This window comes from Ochotona princeps, chromosome 22 (genome assembly GCF_030435755.1).
Source record: "Ochotona princeps isolate mOchPri1 chromosome 22, mOchPri1.hap1, whole genome shotgun sequence".
In the NCBI taxonomy this organism is placed as follows: domain Eukaryota; kingdom Metazoa; phylum Chordata; class Mammalia; order Lagomorpha; family Ochotonidae; genus Ochotona; species Ochotona princeps.
In genome coordinates, this window is record NC_080853.1 from 23,125,117 (window position 1) to 23,139,937 (window position 14,821).

At 55.1% G+C, this 14,821-nt stretch overlaps 1 protein-coding gene across 1 annotated transcript; it reads right to left on the reverse strand.

Moving 5' to 3' along the window:
- Nucleotides 1–983: 983 nt before the first annotated feature.
- Nucleotides 984–9,217, reverse strand: PAX1 (paired box 1). The gene is made up of 5 exons (XM_058679725.1): nucleotides 8,977–9,217; nucleotides 7,950–8,579; nucleotides 6,330–6,472; nucleotides 5,640–5,880; nucleotides 984–1,075 (listed from the first exon to the last, which is right to left on the reverse strand). The coding sequence occupies exons 1-5, from the start codon at nucleotides 9,215–9,217 to the stop codon at nucleotides 984–986; spliced, it is 1,347 nt and encodes a 448-aa protein (XP_058535708.1).
- Between the last annotated feature and the right edge of the window lie 5,604 nt (nucleotides 9,218–14,821).

A 14,821-nucleotide genomic window follows, 5' to 3' on the forward strand; every position in this document is an offset into this window, starting at 1 on the left:
GCCGGGGAAGCGACTAGCCACTGTGTCTGCCTCTGAAAGACAGTGTCTGAGTTTTCCCCATCGCCATCCCTTGCAAACGAGAAGCCCCAAAGCATCCCTCCTGTGTGCCAGAAGCAGTTTGTGGTTTAAATTAATAGGCACATTGACCTCCCCCCACCAACTCCAAGCACAGTGCTCCCTGCATGTCTGATTCCCAGGTGTCACCAGTGGGTGGGGTGGGAGGGGGAAGATCCTCCACAGTCCCATCTTCACAAAACAGTCTCATCCACTCTCAGTCTTTGGGAGCAAATAGAAGCCTGACAATTGGGGCACTGAGAAAAACACACATTTCCAGACAATACACTTCAGAAGTGTAGAATGGGAGTAGGGGCTAGGTGACAGCTTAGGTTTGGTATTACAAAACTATAATCTATTGGCTAGGCTGGGGTCTCGGCTCCCTTTAGGGCCCCGGAGAGTCAGACTCCGCAGGTGCTAGGGAAGAGGCTGGCAAGGAGCCGGATTTGGAGCCCTCCAGGGATGGATGGAGCGAGACTGGGGAAAGGCGAAGAAATGGTGAAGGAAAATGGAGCCCTGGACGGATTAGAGAAGGAGGAGCGAGGCCTGGAAGAACGGGGGGGGGGGGGGGGGGCGGGGAGAGAGGACAGTAGGCCGAAGAGAGAGGGCGGGAGTAGAGAGCAGACCGGAGGGAGCCAGGAAAAGATGGAGAAGGTGATGGAAAGAGGAAGGAGCGAGGGAGGCGAACAAGAGGAAACAGCCCTGCCAGGCGAGGGGGCACCACGTCGGAGCTCCGATCACGAGGAGGTTGCAACAGTCCCCAACTAAAGTTCAGAGAAGCCCGGCAAATAAAGGGAAGGTGGCCAGTCGGGCCAGACGCAGGACGCAGCCTTGGGGCAGCGGGCGGACGCTGGCTTCCTCCGCGTTTTCTTGCTTCTTGTCCGCTGGACTATGCGTCCCCGCCATTCCGCTCCTGGCAAGCGCCGCCCCTAGGTAGTGGAAGCAGGGATGGGCAGTCCGTGTAAGCTACTGAGGGTATCCGCTGCCTTGCCGCCGGGGCTCGGGGGCTTCCGATCGGCCACTGTGGGAAGAAGCAGAGGGAACCTAGGTCAAGGCCGAGCCTGGCGCAGGAGCCCCAGCGCTCGGAGACCGTGGAGGCACTCAGGTTCCACGGGTGGACGCACGATGCGCGATGGGGAAGGGGTCCGAGGCTGACCGCGCGAGCTCGACCCTCTCCACGAGGCTTTGGAAAAAGCGAGCACAGACCTGCAACTCCCGGGTTACGCCGCTTCCCTTCCCCCAACCCCCGCCAAAGGATTCAAAGCAACTAAGTCCCCTTTGCCCCTTGACCCTTCGTCTCGCGCTCAAAAAAGTGCAACGGCAGCCTTGAAGGGCGGGACGGGGCAGTTTCCAGACGAATGGGGAGCAGTCACCACCTCCCCCCACCCAGCCCCTGCTCCAGACCCCGCACCCGCCGCAGAGGTGTGAGAAGCGAGCAGAGCGGCGGGTCTGTTGACACCTCCGGCTCCGTCCGGGGAGCTCGCCGAGGGCCCGGAGACTACGGCTGGAAAACGAAGGTCTGCCCCCAGACAGCCCGGATTCCCCGCCCCCGGCCCCGAATCCGCTGGAGCCCGCTTAGAGAAGGATTCAGATGCGCTCACAGCGCACCTTGGGGCCTCTGAGCCTCAGGATGGAGTGACAGCGGGCTTGCCATGACTGGCAGAATCCTGCCACCTAGCTCTGTGATTGCGAGTTATGAGAGTTGACTACTGAAAGCCAGATAGTGACACCACCATGGCGGAAGCCTGTTTTTCCCTTTCCCAACCCTGAGAGACCGAAGAGCTCCTCCTGCCCCTGCAGGTGCAGCCTGAAGGGGGTCCTTTGCCTATCAAGGAGTTCTCCTTACAGCGAGAGCTTCTAGAGCCTTCGCTTAACTCTGATTTTTTTTCTCTCTCTCCTCAGTTCCTGCCCCAGCCAGATTCCTTGCAGCAACCTGCTGTAGTGAAGAGCTGGATACGTACGAACACACACACACACACACACACACACACACACACACACCGCCGCCGCGCGCAGGTGCGATGTTCTCGGAGATTCTGAAGAGATCTATAAAGACCCCTTAGCTCGCCCCAACCTCTACACTCTCCTCCCGCACCCCGTTGCCTCCTTCCAACCAATGAGGCATCCAGAACTATTTCTCTACGCACACTTGAAGGTTTGGAAGACATCTCAGAGAAAGTGACTTTGTTAGCCAAAGACCAGTTAACTTAGAGGTTGGGAGAAAACTGAAAATTGAGCTCCTGGGAGCCCAGAGATGGATGCCACCACATCCTATATGATCGACCCCTGCTGCGTTCTTAACTCTGCGAATTCCCTTCTGCAGGACCAGGGTTGTTCGCGTGGCTGAGGGCGTTGAGGGGGATGTTCAGGCCAGAGCTCACTATGTCTGAGCATGCTGCAGGCTCCTTGCCTCTCAGGAGCTGGGATAAGGACGTAACAGGCATGGCAAGGCCCCTGAGTCCAGCTGCAGGCGTTGGCAAGGCAGGGTGCCCCGGTTGGTGGGCTGGCTGGCTGGCTGGCGTTCACCCCAGTCCTAGTGCACTGGCTTTTGGCATTTTTCTAGCGCTAAGCCCAGAGCAGAGAGAAGTGGAGCACAGGTTGGTTTTGTGATAATATGGTGTCTTACTGATCTGATTTCCACATCTTGAGTCTGCAAAAAAACCATAGCCCAGTACCTGGGGTTCCTAAAAATCCATTGTAAGCAGCAGCTGTTTCCAGTGCCTCCCCATGGGGCTGCCTGAGACCAGCTCTGAACCAGTGCTCAGAGTCCGAGAATCAGCGATTGCCTGAGAAGGCACGGTGGAACCTTCCCACTCTTCCCTCAGTTCCCAAGAAAATAAGTTTCCTTCTACAGAGTGTGAAATCCAATCTTGCCTTCTTGTCTGCATAGTAAGGAACCCAAACTCGTTCTACCAAGATAAGATTTAAAATGTGACATTTGCTTAATCCTCTCTTACAGTAAACATGAAGATGATACTTTGCAACCAATTTTGAAGACACGTAGATGATAGATTGTTAATAGATAGATAGATGGAATTACATATATATAGTGTTGTGTGTAGGCACTAAATGATTTATTTTTATTGAGTGTTCAAGCTGTTAAATCGATTTCATAAAGAAATGTTTTTCTTATGAAAAAAATTTAGTACCAGCTATTCCTGTTACTCTGGTGAATTTAACAATCATGAGTAGTAAACTGTCTCATGAAACATGTTTCATGCAAGATATTAACCATAAGGCATGATTTGAAAATAAAAATCTGTATTTCAAAAAAGTTATGTGAATGCAAGCAGCAGGAAGTCGGAAGTCAGCATTTTTTGCCAGTAAGAAGCAAAAATCTGTAGCCCAAGTATGCCTGTAACTCCAGAGCCGTGGAAATGCAGATAGCAAGAGGTTATTTCCTGCACCTGCCGAAACACAGACACTTGTGTACCAACTGAAGCTGTCTCTGTTAAAAGCAGGTCTGAGATATTTGCTAATCCTTACTGGAACCTTTTAAGAATTGAGAAGATCAGGCAGTTGAATTATAAATTTGAAACTTATGTAGTTTATTACTGCTGTGAATTTGGAAGGTAGCTGGGATACTTCATAAGAAGCAGATGGAAAAAAATGGTCAAAGGGACTTTAACATCAGTGTCATTCGCTGCCTCTGCTATTTCTACAAAGGAGAGTATCTTGTAAAGAAAATCACTCCCCAGGAAGTCCAACTGTCAAATCATTCTCTTCCCAAATTAAGGAGAAGTTTAGACTTTGAAACTGTGTGTGTGTCGCCTTCTGTTTGTTTTCCACACTTTGCCTTCAGGACAAAGTGACTCTTGGGGAGGAATGAGTAGTACATCCCTTTAACAAGTTCTCTTTCCCAAGTCTTCCTTCACCTTAGAACCATCTCAGGGGGAAATAGTTTAAATTTGTGGATATGTTTTGTGTTCCAATAGATGCACTTAGCTGTGCAAAAGGCATAATGGATGTAATGAAATAAGTGCCACATTAATCTCGATGCTTACACATAACTGCCATTGTGGAGATGTGAATTAGAGACCCCGAACTAAACCCAGAGCCAGTGCGGTCCCAGACTCCTCAACTGTCCAGCTAATAGCAATTCTGTCAGCTTCTAAATTTTTCTCCATCTTAATGTTTGCCTGCAGGTTAGCAAAGGATATCTTCCTCCTATGGCTGAAATTTATTTTCAATTTTAAGAAAAGTTCTAAACTCTCGATTTTGTAAACTCTCTTTACATGCATTTGTCTATAATTAGGCAATCAGGTATTATTCTAATATCCCAGGATGTCTGTGCTCTAAGGAAGGTGGAAGATAAAGTAACACCACCATCACCCTAATATCTTGTGTTATCTTATCTTACTGCGACTACTTGGAAATAGCACTGATTTCCTAGGTAGCACCAGGAAGGAAGTTGCTCATGTCCCCTGCCTACCTATGGTGCCACCTGCTGCCACCAAAAGTCCCTTGTCCCCCTCTACTATTCCTCCCCACCTGCTTCAGCAGGTGCCAGGCACTTTTAGGAGCACCTCTATGCCCCACTTGTGTGCCATTCCCTCCTCTACTGTGTCTGAGGGTTTCCCCAGGAAACTACTCTCCATTATCATGGCAATTGGAATTACACAACTCTGATGCCCAAACCCCAAACACCAGCAAGTAGGACATGAGCAAACCCAGGCGCTGCTTTCACCAAGGAGGAAAATGGAGATTACAGGGTGGACCTGTGTTTTTAGAATTAAAGGAAAAAATAGTGGAGCCCATTGCTCTGCTGACCATTAAGAAAATACTTCAAGTCTTTTAGTTGGTCTATGGGGCAATAGAGCAGTGAAAGAAAGAGGAGGAGAAAGAGGCCACAGAGGAAGAATGTACAGCCACATTTCCCACAAACAAAAAGACCCCCTAACCACATGCAGTTCCATGGAAGCTCTCTGTTCTTCCCCAAGGGGTTCTTTTTAACAAGAAGAATCCAATGGGGCCTGATTTTGGAGGGGATTAAACATAAAAAAAGAAGAAGAAGAAGGGGAAGAGGAAGAGAAAAGAAAGGAAGGAAAGAGAAAAAGAAGAGAGGGAGGGAGGGAAGGAGGAAATAAGGTGGGCAGTGCTTCTGGATGGGACTTCATGGGGACATCAGGTGTTGTACACCACTACCCATAGGGCTCAGGTGCTAGGATAAGCCCAAGTACAGATGACCCCAACGATGTGAACCTGGAAGGTGCCTTCTAGACCCTTCCATGAATGATCAAACTGAAAGCCAGAGAAGATCCATAGCTTGGCCCTAGAACGCCAGAGACAAGCCTCTAACAAATGTAGGGACCGCAGCCTCCCTTCCTTGGCAGGTCCCGGCAGCTCTCCGGTCCTCAGCACACTTGCTAAGAAGACCTGTTAAAAAGAACTTGCTCCACGGAGTTGCAGACTGTGGGTGCAGCTCCAAGGGAGACTGTGCCCAGAACCCATTGCCAAGCCTCCCACCCTCCCTTCCCCGCAACCCCGCAACACACACACACACACACACACACACACACACAATTTTCTAACCCCTTCAGTGGCTTGCATGCTGAGCTCCCTGCACCGAAACCATTCACACTCACCTTCTCTGCTGGGATGCTTGAAGGTCATCGCCGCAGCCAATTCCCCGCCACCGCTGTGCACCGTGACGCTGGCCGAGGGGCTTGCCAGTGAGGGGCCCTGCGCCGGAGGCCAAGGAGGACCCGGGGCGAGGTAGCCGCCGCCACCACCACCACCGGGTGCACCATACACGCTGTGCTGGTTAGAGGCCGGGTAGGCGCAGGCCGGGAGGAAGCCGCTCACCGCCGAAAGCCCGGAGGCCGACTACGGAGGCAGGCGAAGAGGGGACAAGAGGAGAAGGAGGGTCCCGTGGGAGGCCACCCACAGCTTTGAACAGCTCAGGCCGCTCCCCCAATCCACCCCAGGGACTCCCCCTGCGGAGCCTGCCAAACCCACCACCGCAACTCAGGGCCTGGCCCCTAATTTTCCCAGTAAGAGCCCTGGGGGACAAGGCCATTGTTAAAACTGCACGGTGCTTAGTAGGAAAAAAATTTTTTGCAAGGGTCCAGAGAACCAGGTCCTCCAGCGCTTCTGTGGCAAAGGCGTCTGGATCCAAGACAAGCCGGCGCCCCTCAGGGCCAGCGCTGAAACAAACGCGGCTGGCCCGTGCGCCACACACACAGATCCGCCCGCTGGAGCCACCCTGCCCCGTCTTCCTCCCTACCTCCTGCACCCCTCACTGCGGTCACCTTCCCGCCCCTGCTCGCGCTTACCTGCGTGTATTTAATGTCCGCCTCTAAGGCGGGTTTCTCCAGCCCGTTCACTGCGGGCGTAGCGGGGAAAGCTGTGCGACTCACGCCGGCCCAGTCTTCCATCTTGGGGGAGTAGGCGGTACCTTCGCTCCCGACCAGGGCCCCTGCAGGGGAAGGGACAGCAGGCTGGAATCGCCTCCTCCATGGCGGTGCTGAGCCGACCTGCAGCACTCCGGCCCAGATTCCCACCCACGCGTGCCTATGACTTCCGATCCCGAACCCAAGTTTCAATGGGTGGGCAAAGAGGGTTCCCCACAACTCCTGCAGGTAGTCGGAAGCTAACGGAAGACCACTAGGGCTTCACTTTCTCTCCTAGTGGAACAGAGGAAAGCCTGACGCTTTCCGCTCCCCTCCCAGCCGGTGACCCGCTTCCCACGAAACGAGGAACTCGGCCTGAGAGGTGGCGGGTGGGACCGGTGCGCTCAGTCGCGGCGGAGCCAGCAGTAGCCTCCTACAAGATCCGAGTGCAAATTTACGTCTCATAGAACGCAGAGGGAAAGGCGGAGCTGGGAGACGTTTCTATTGCCCCCAGGCCACCCCTAATCACCCCCCAAATAGGCGTCAACCCTGCGACCCTGGCTCTGGGTGGTCTGGGATGCAAGGCTGCTTCTGGCACTGGGGTGTGCGCCCAGGATCAAAGCAAGCCCCGGTGGGAGCAGGCCCCGGTCTGGAAAGGGCTCCAGCCGCCGCCGTTTCCCAGAGAAGACTGGGGAGCCCAGACTGAACTGGAGCCATCAAGGGAACAAAACCAGAGCCACAGCCTCAGGAGTGTGCATCTCTGCCTCTGGAACTCCTTTCTCTCCACTCCTGGATTCTCCCTGCCTTCTCCCCGGCTAGGGCGGATCGTGCTTCCCACCCTCCCACTGAGTGCGCTGGCCTCTGGGTGAGCCCTCTCTTCGGCAAATGCAAGAGACTGGTCTCACCCTAGCTGCACCCAGGCCTTCTCAACCCCAGTCCTCTTCTCCAGCCCCAGGGGAGAACCACAGTTTGTTAGATTCTAACTGCCAGCCAATCCCTGGAATGGTAGCTGCAGACCTGCCAGGCCATCAAACTCCCCGCCAGGCGAGCTCCCCGCCACAACTCTCCAGGCCGCAGCAGGACCGCTGGTGATCTACCTACCGCCTTGCGCCTCATTTACTTTTCCTAAAGAGCCACTGCTGAGTGGTGGAGTGCAGCTGAAATCCTGGGGTGGGGAAGCTACTGCAACAGCTAGGGCTTCAGAAGCGCAGGCGCCAAACTTTCTTTGACTTAGATTTGGCGGTAGAGGCTTGCTTGCTTTTTTTTTTCCCAAAAATACAAAATTCAGGCCTCCGATTTTGTGGCGGGTGATTGCTCTCCCATTTGGGAAATCTTTTCCATATTTGTCATAAGAAAGCATTCAAACTGCCCAAGGGCTTTCCCAGAAATCCCGGGATTTCCCCTCAAGCTCAGGCCTCCCTTGGTCAGACCCAAGACCTCACCAGCTCAGGCACCATACCGGAGGGTCCCTACGCTGGAGGAAGGGCGACTAGGATTGCTCAGCTGCCTGCCCTCCCAGCCCACTCGGCCCTAAGACGGAAACATGAGGCCACCACCACTGACCTGTTTGCTCCATGAATGTGCGGATACCCAGGATATTGCTGACCGAGTGCGCCGAGGGCCAGGACCGCGGGATACTGACGTGGCTTGCCGTGCCCGGAACCCCAGGGTGGCTGCCCATCTTGGCACCCGTGGGCGATACGGGGCTAGGGTAAGGGTACTGGTAGATATGGTTGTAGGGCAGCGCGGGCTGCGGTGGCGGCTGCTTGCCGGCCTCGTAGGGCCCGGGCTGCGCCAGGCTGCCAATCTTGTTGCGAAGGATTCGGCTGATGGAACTCACGGAAGGCACGTTATACTTGTCGCAGACGCCGTCGGCCAGCAGCCGGTCTCGAATCTCCCAGGCAAAGATGCCGGGATCTCCCTGCTTGTAGTCCCGGATGTGTTTGACCACGTTGGGTGTGGTGACGCGAGGTTTGCTGCCGCCGATGGCGCCGGGTAGGATGGACCCCGTTTCGTTGTAGCGCGCCAGGATCTTGCTCACGCAGCCGTGGGAGACGCGGAGTTGCCGGCTGATGTCACAGGGTCGGATGCCCAGCTGCGCCAGCTCCACAATACGCAAGCGGATAGCGTTGGGCAGGGGGCGGCCGTTGACAAACACGCCTCCCAGTTGGTTCACCTCGCCATATGTCTGCTCTGCTTCGCGTCCGGCCAGAGAGCGCCAAAGGGGGAAAAAACACCGGCGGGTTAGCCAAAGAGGTTCTGACAGGACGAGACCGCACCATGGCGTGGAGACAAACAGGGCTCGACGCAGTTAGGAACCCTGGGTCCGTCTCCAAGAGCGTATACAAGCGTAGGGAAACACAGAGGAGCCACCCCGCGTTTTCTCCCTGCGTGCCCTTTCTCAACCTTAGAGGCATCTGCCCCGCACGCCCTCCATTGCCCTCCTTACTCCGGGATCCACAAAACTGCCCCCTGCGAGGATCTGAGGACACGCAGAGAATGCAGGTACCACATCGCCCCGGGAAACGCGGTCCTGATGGGGAAGGTGCGCGACCCACCGCAGGAACCCCGTCTGCTTCTCGTCCCTTACCCATAACGCGCGGGGCAGCCAGCAGCCTGGCGCCGGAGCGGCGGGAGCTGGGCCCGGCGCAATCCGGGAGAGCTCGGGCGCCGCCGCCGAGGGAGAGGCATAGAGGGAGCGCGCGAGAGAGCCGAGAGCCGCGGCGGCCCGGCCGCGGGCTGCAGACCCGCTCTACCCCGGGGCCTGCCGCCGCCGTCCGCTCCCAGGACACTCTCCACGCCCGCGACCCCAGGCCCAGGGTGAACTTCATCCGATTGGGAGAAATTCGTCTGACCGGGAAGCTGCGGCTTGCGGGAATCAATTTGACGTGTCCTCCACGTCAATCTCGACAATCACGCCGGAGACGCGCGAGTTGGCAGCTCATTGGTTCCCGTCACTGCGCCCCGGCACCCCGCTCCCCGCCCTGAAACCCTACCCTCTCCTTCTGCCCTCCCCCGCTACGCCCCCGCCACCCCCGCCGGAAGTCACCCACCCCCTCCTACACACTCGTGCGCAAAGGCACAAGTCCCTGCTCCAACTGGGCCTGGGACCTGACCATAGCTAGGAGTCCCCAACAGTACCCTCTCTCTCCTGCCTTTGGGAATGATGGGGAAGTCGCTTGGAAGAGCTTACGTGTGTTAGTCACACTAGTCTTGCTTCCATGCGAGTTTTCCTGGGGGGTCTTAGTGTTGCTATCACCTCTCCCCGCCAGTACCAAGCACGATACCACAGGGTAAAGGCCAATGTATCTGTCTCAATTGCCTAGCAAAAGCATGGAGCGAGCGCAGCCCCAGGGAACCTCTGGTGGCGGGGGAGGCGGAGAGCAGCGGGGCGCCTGGGAGAGGACAGCACGCCGTGTGCGGTAACGTCAACCCGGTTTCTGGCAGATTCTCCTGCTCTTCGGGAATCTTTGTAGCAGTAGCGTCTATGATCGCCAAATCTCTTAAAATAATGAGAGTGACAGAGGGGCCCCTTTGAGATTGTACGTCCTGCAGCAGGGAAGACCCGACAGGAAGGATATGGAACTCTGAGAAAGGGGTTCGGATCTGGTGGCTTCTGGGGACTCAGATGCCACCGACCTCGGGAGCGCAGAGAGAGGCCAGCAGTGTGGCTTCTCCCAGACCACCCCTCCAGCCCCATTCCCCTGCTCCCTGGTGACCTGGCTTCACCTGAAGCCTCTGGGAGCTCTCCCTTGAAGCACAAGTGCTCCTTTCTCCTTGAAGGGCGCCTTTGTGGCCTGGAACGCTCTTTTCCACTTTGCATCAACGCACAGTCTCCGACTTTTCCTCACCTGCATTCCTGGCCAACAGTGGGGGGGGGGGGGGGACAGGAGAAAGCAGGTGGAAGGAGGAAAGCTCCTGCCTAGTTTTGCCCTTGAACTGACACCAGGAAGTCATACGGAGTGGGGGGTGGGAGGAGATGGTTCTGAGTGTGAGCCAGGAATCCCAGGGGCTGGATGGGGAAAGCTGGGGGTAGGTTATGGTCCCCAGGACTGCCTTAAGCTCATATAGTTTCTCAGCAGGTAACACGCTTTCGTCCCACCTGCACCTACCAACCCCTATCCCACCACGAAGCTAGGACCCTTTTGCTTCCGTCTCGGGAAACCAGGGTGCAACCTCCTGGCTCCAGTCACCAAGGAGGTCTCCTGGGCTTTTGAGAAGGGTTCAGGCCGGGCCGGGCCGGGGCTAAGCTCCAAGGCCTCCGGCAGCAATTAACCTTAAAAAAGCCAACCTCGTGGGTAAAGAAATGAGCTCTCACCTGCTTCCCTGGGACCTGCATCCCCACGCCTCGGGCAGCCCAGAGACCTCAAGGGCTGTGTTCTGGGAATTTGGGGGGAGAAAGGGGCCACCGGGAAGATGTTAGGGGTGCACACCAAGCCTGTCCGAGCCAGTGCTTGGTAGGGAAGTAAGGAGTGGGCAAAAGGACTTGTGGGGACTCCAGTGGGCAGGCCAGACCCTGGAGCCCTGCACGGGCACTGAGCAGAGCTGCTCCGAGGCTCTCGCTGGGGTTTTTTGGGAGCCATCGGCCTGTAAACCTACAGGTCCGATGCCCACATTTCAGGTCAGACGAGGGACACCACGAAGCATGGATTCCTTGCGCTGCAGAATCTGCCGAGTATGAGGAACAAAGTCGCCATTCCCAATCCTAATGCATCCGCCATAACCCGAGAGAGCAGCCGAAGTCCGTTCTTCACCCCTGTAGATGAGGAGTCCAAGGGCGCGCAAAGAGGATAGTAAGGAACAAGCAGTCGTGCGCCTCCAGTTACCCCTTTCTGAGGAACCCCCACCTCCCGCCAGCACAATGTACCCGCGCTCCCCGGCTAAGGGCCGAGGGAAGACGGTGGAGTTGCGATGCCCGCCGGGCCTCACCTCTCCCCGGCTCCCCTCGGCCGCAGTCAGCTGGCTGCTAGCAACTGGGACCACACATCCTCAACTGCGCTGCAGGGCTGGGGGGAAACCTTACAGTTTGTCGCCCCCTGTTGGCCCCGAGCTGGGCTCCACGGGTTCCCGCGCCGGGAGCGGACTCAGTCCGAGAACGCAGAGGGGATGGCAGAAGGAAAAGAACCCTGGCTTCCACCACCTCCCAGGGAAACGCCGTGGTCTGCACGCTCTGGCCCGGGCTGGGGCAGCTGCGGGTCACAGAAAGCCTGCCGAAGACTCGCTGTTTTGCTGGGCTGGGATTATTGACACTTGGGAAGCTACAAGCCCGCGCTCGGTAAGTAAAGGTGCGGCTTCCCAGCGCGCGGGAGCCACCGGAGCTGCGGGACCCTGGACGCCACTCCTTAGCCCGGGGCTGGAAGCCAAATGGCGGGGACGAGGGCAGATCAACTTGAGAGTGCCCGAGTTCTGGGGCACCTTGTGGCTCAGGTTCCCTAGGGAGGGAAAGCAACGGAAGACCAGACCCTGTTCCCAAAATGTCCTAAGTCCGCAGGGGGCACCTGCCCTACGGGGGGGGGGGAGGGCTGGGAGCTAAGTGGGCTGGTGGGGGCGGGGAGTCTGAAGGGTTGCCATTCGCTGAAGGCTTCGAGGTAGCCGGGGGCTCAGCTACAAGGCCGCCCTGGAAGCAACAGTCGCTTTCATTTTGGGTAGGGACTTTCGGAAGACAGAGACCAGTGCGGTTCTTGGGGCCTACGCGGTTCCAGGTCATCAGGAAGAAACTAAACAAGAACATGAAGTCCCCTCCCCCAAGACACACACACAGCAGGTGCCCCTTTGGTTTCCACAGGGGGTGTAAGGGAGGGGGCGTTGAATCCCTGGCCTGGCGGCTTTCACGGAGCACCCTAAACTCACCGAGGACCTATCAACACCGGCTGGTACATCCGCAGGGCGCAGGGCGCGGTTGGTTCTCTTATCCCGTTTGTCTCCCAACTCCGCTGCGGGCCCGCGAGGCCTGGCTTGTTGCGGGCCTTGTGCTTTGAGCGAGAGGGAGGGAGGGAAGGAGAGAGAGAGAGAGAGAGAGAGAGAGAGAGAGAGAGAGAGAGAGAGAGAGAGAGAGAGAGAGAGAGAGAGAGAACGCGAGGTTATGAGCCCTTGGGTTCGAAACCAAAGTCAAACGGACGAGCCGAGTTTGTGGGTTCAATGGCAGACTACAGCCTGGCGAGCCGGTGCCCACAAAGACACCTAAGGGGATTCCGATCCCACCGCATCAGGACGGTGTGTTCTCTAAGAACTGAAAAGTGGTGATGGAAACAAAAGGCTGTAGCAGACAAGCGGAGCCACGGAGAACCCGCTCGCCAGAAACGGGAAAGTGCCTAAAAGGCAAAGAACCGCAGGATCCGCCCAGCCTGGTTGACCTGGGGGAGGGAAAGATGGAAGATGAGTCAGGGGAATCCAGGCCGAATTGACCCCAGGGAGTTGCTGTAGTGTGAGGCCACGGTAAGTGTGAGGTGAACCGCAGAGACGGGATACGAAAAGCACCTGCCTCTTCACTCTGGGTCCCACGGACTTTACGCATGGCCACTTCCGAGGCTTCATCTGGGTGTTCACCGGTCTACTTCTAGGCACTCATGTCCTTGGAGCTGGTCTTGGAACTGAAACCTGCTGCTGTCATCCTTCCGCAGGGCAGAGTTCCGTAGGGAAAGCCTGCCTGATCGGGCTAGAACTGGTTGCAGATCGCGGGCGACTTTCTTGGAAAGGGAGGGCCGAGTGAAGCACTGGGAAGCCTTTCCATGAAGCTAGGATGAAATCTCTAACCGAGAATAGATGTCTGTTTTCTGCAAGAGGAGACAGCTTCAGGAAGATAGGAGGGAAACATCAGATAACATTTGCGGGAAAGCCCAGCTAGAAATGAAGAGAGGAAATTGAGCAGTGAAGAAAAGATCCGAGGTACTCTCTAACCTGGCGTGTGCTGTGGTGACTGTGACATTTATGGAGTGCTTTCTTAGAGAAGAAACGTTTGTAACTTTGCGTTTGGGTAATACAATTAAACTATATGGAGCAGATACCGTTTGTGGGGGAGAAGGTTGCTTTTGTTGTGTTGTGCTGTGCTGTGTTTTTTTAAGCCTTTGTGTACACGTCTTCTGAGCCACAAACTCTAGAGTTCTATGTGCTGCTCTTCCCGCTCCCTCTTTACCTGGCAAAGGACAAGTCCCATCCACTTCAGAATCTCTAGAGACGCAGTGTCTTGTTGCTGCACAATTAGATCAAGCTGCAAATACTGGCCAAAAAATTCCACCTTTGCAGTGAGCTCCCGGGACTGTTTTTGTGACAGTGCTAAGATTCTAAAGAGCATTATTAAGGTGGAAATCTTTGGGAAACTTAAAGGGTACGTGGAGCATATCTCCTGGGTTCTTGGAAAGAGAAGAAGGGAGATCTAAGAGTAGCCACAAGTTACGGAGCTTGGAAGTGGTACTAGCGAAGGTGCGTGCAGGAGCTGGTGACAGCTGGTGACAAGGAGCCACAGAGAAGACAGCGTCAGGGGTCTCCTGCTGCGGCTGCAAATATTGACACGTGGGAAGCATTCGCACCGGCCCAGCCTAATTGGAACCAGCTCCAAAGGCACTGCCCTTGATTCAGGGGCAGTTTCTGAGATCTTTCTGCTCTTACTCAGATGGAGCCAGGAGGACAAATCCCCGCGGAGGCTTTTGGATGGGATAAGGGCTTGTCGAGTTGGGTTTATCTAGTGTCTTACTCCAGACACATCCTCTCCAACCTTCAACATGAAAAACGTAATTCAAACCCTGGCAATGGGGTAGTCCAGACATTTGCAGAAGGGTTGTTGCTGTAACACACTCACCAAAGAAGAATAGAAAAACTAGCAGGTGAAAAGTTCTAAATATCGTGCCCCCAATACACACACACACACACGCACACACACACACTGCCAACACAGTCCAGCTCCCAGGTCAGCCTTCGCTTACTCAATTCTTTCATGATGAAGATTGTGACTCAGTATTAGATGATAATGACTTTATGGCACACACCCAGTCGACTTTGTGGAAACACTACATTTTCAGAGGTTGGTGCTTGTTAAAGGGTTGTGGGTTTGTTTTAGTGCAAGCACAAGAAGTCACAACACTTCCTGCAATTGCCGTCTCTCATTAAAGCAGACGCTCGTTCATGTGTGTGCACCTGACTGCCTGTATCTGTGCAATTTCACCTCGTGGTGGGTTTTAATCAAGTGACTTCTAGGATGTACTTTCTTTAAAGACACGAATAGAATTTTACCTGTGGGAAACTTCTTATCACCTACCTAGCTAATCATTTGTAACTGGTTTTTGTTGTTGATGATGTTTTTTCTAATTGCGGCCTCATTCCAATGCCTGCTACACATATGTATGCATACACACATACGTATATTTATATCACATACATACATATATATGGTATGTCCACAGCTCAGTGATGGTTTTAATTTTCTTCTCCCTCCCTGCCCC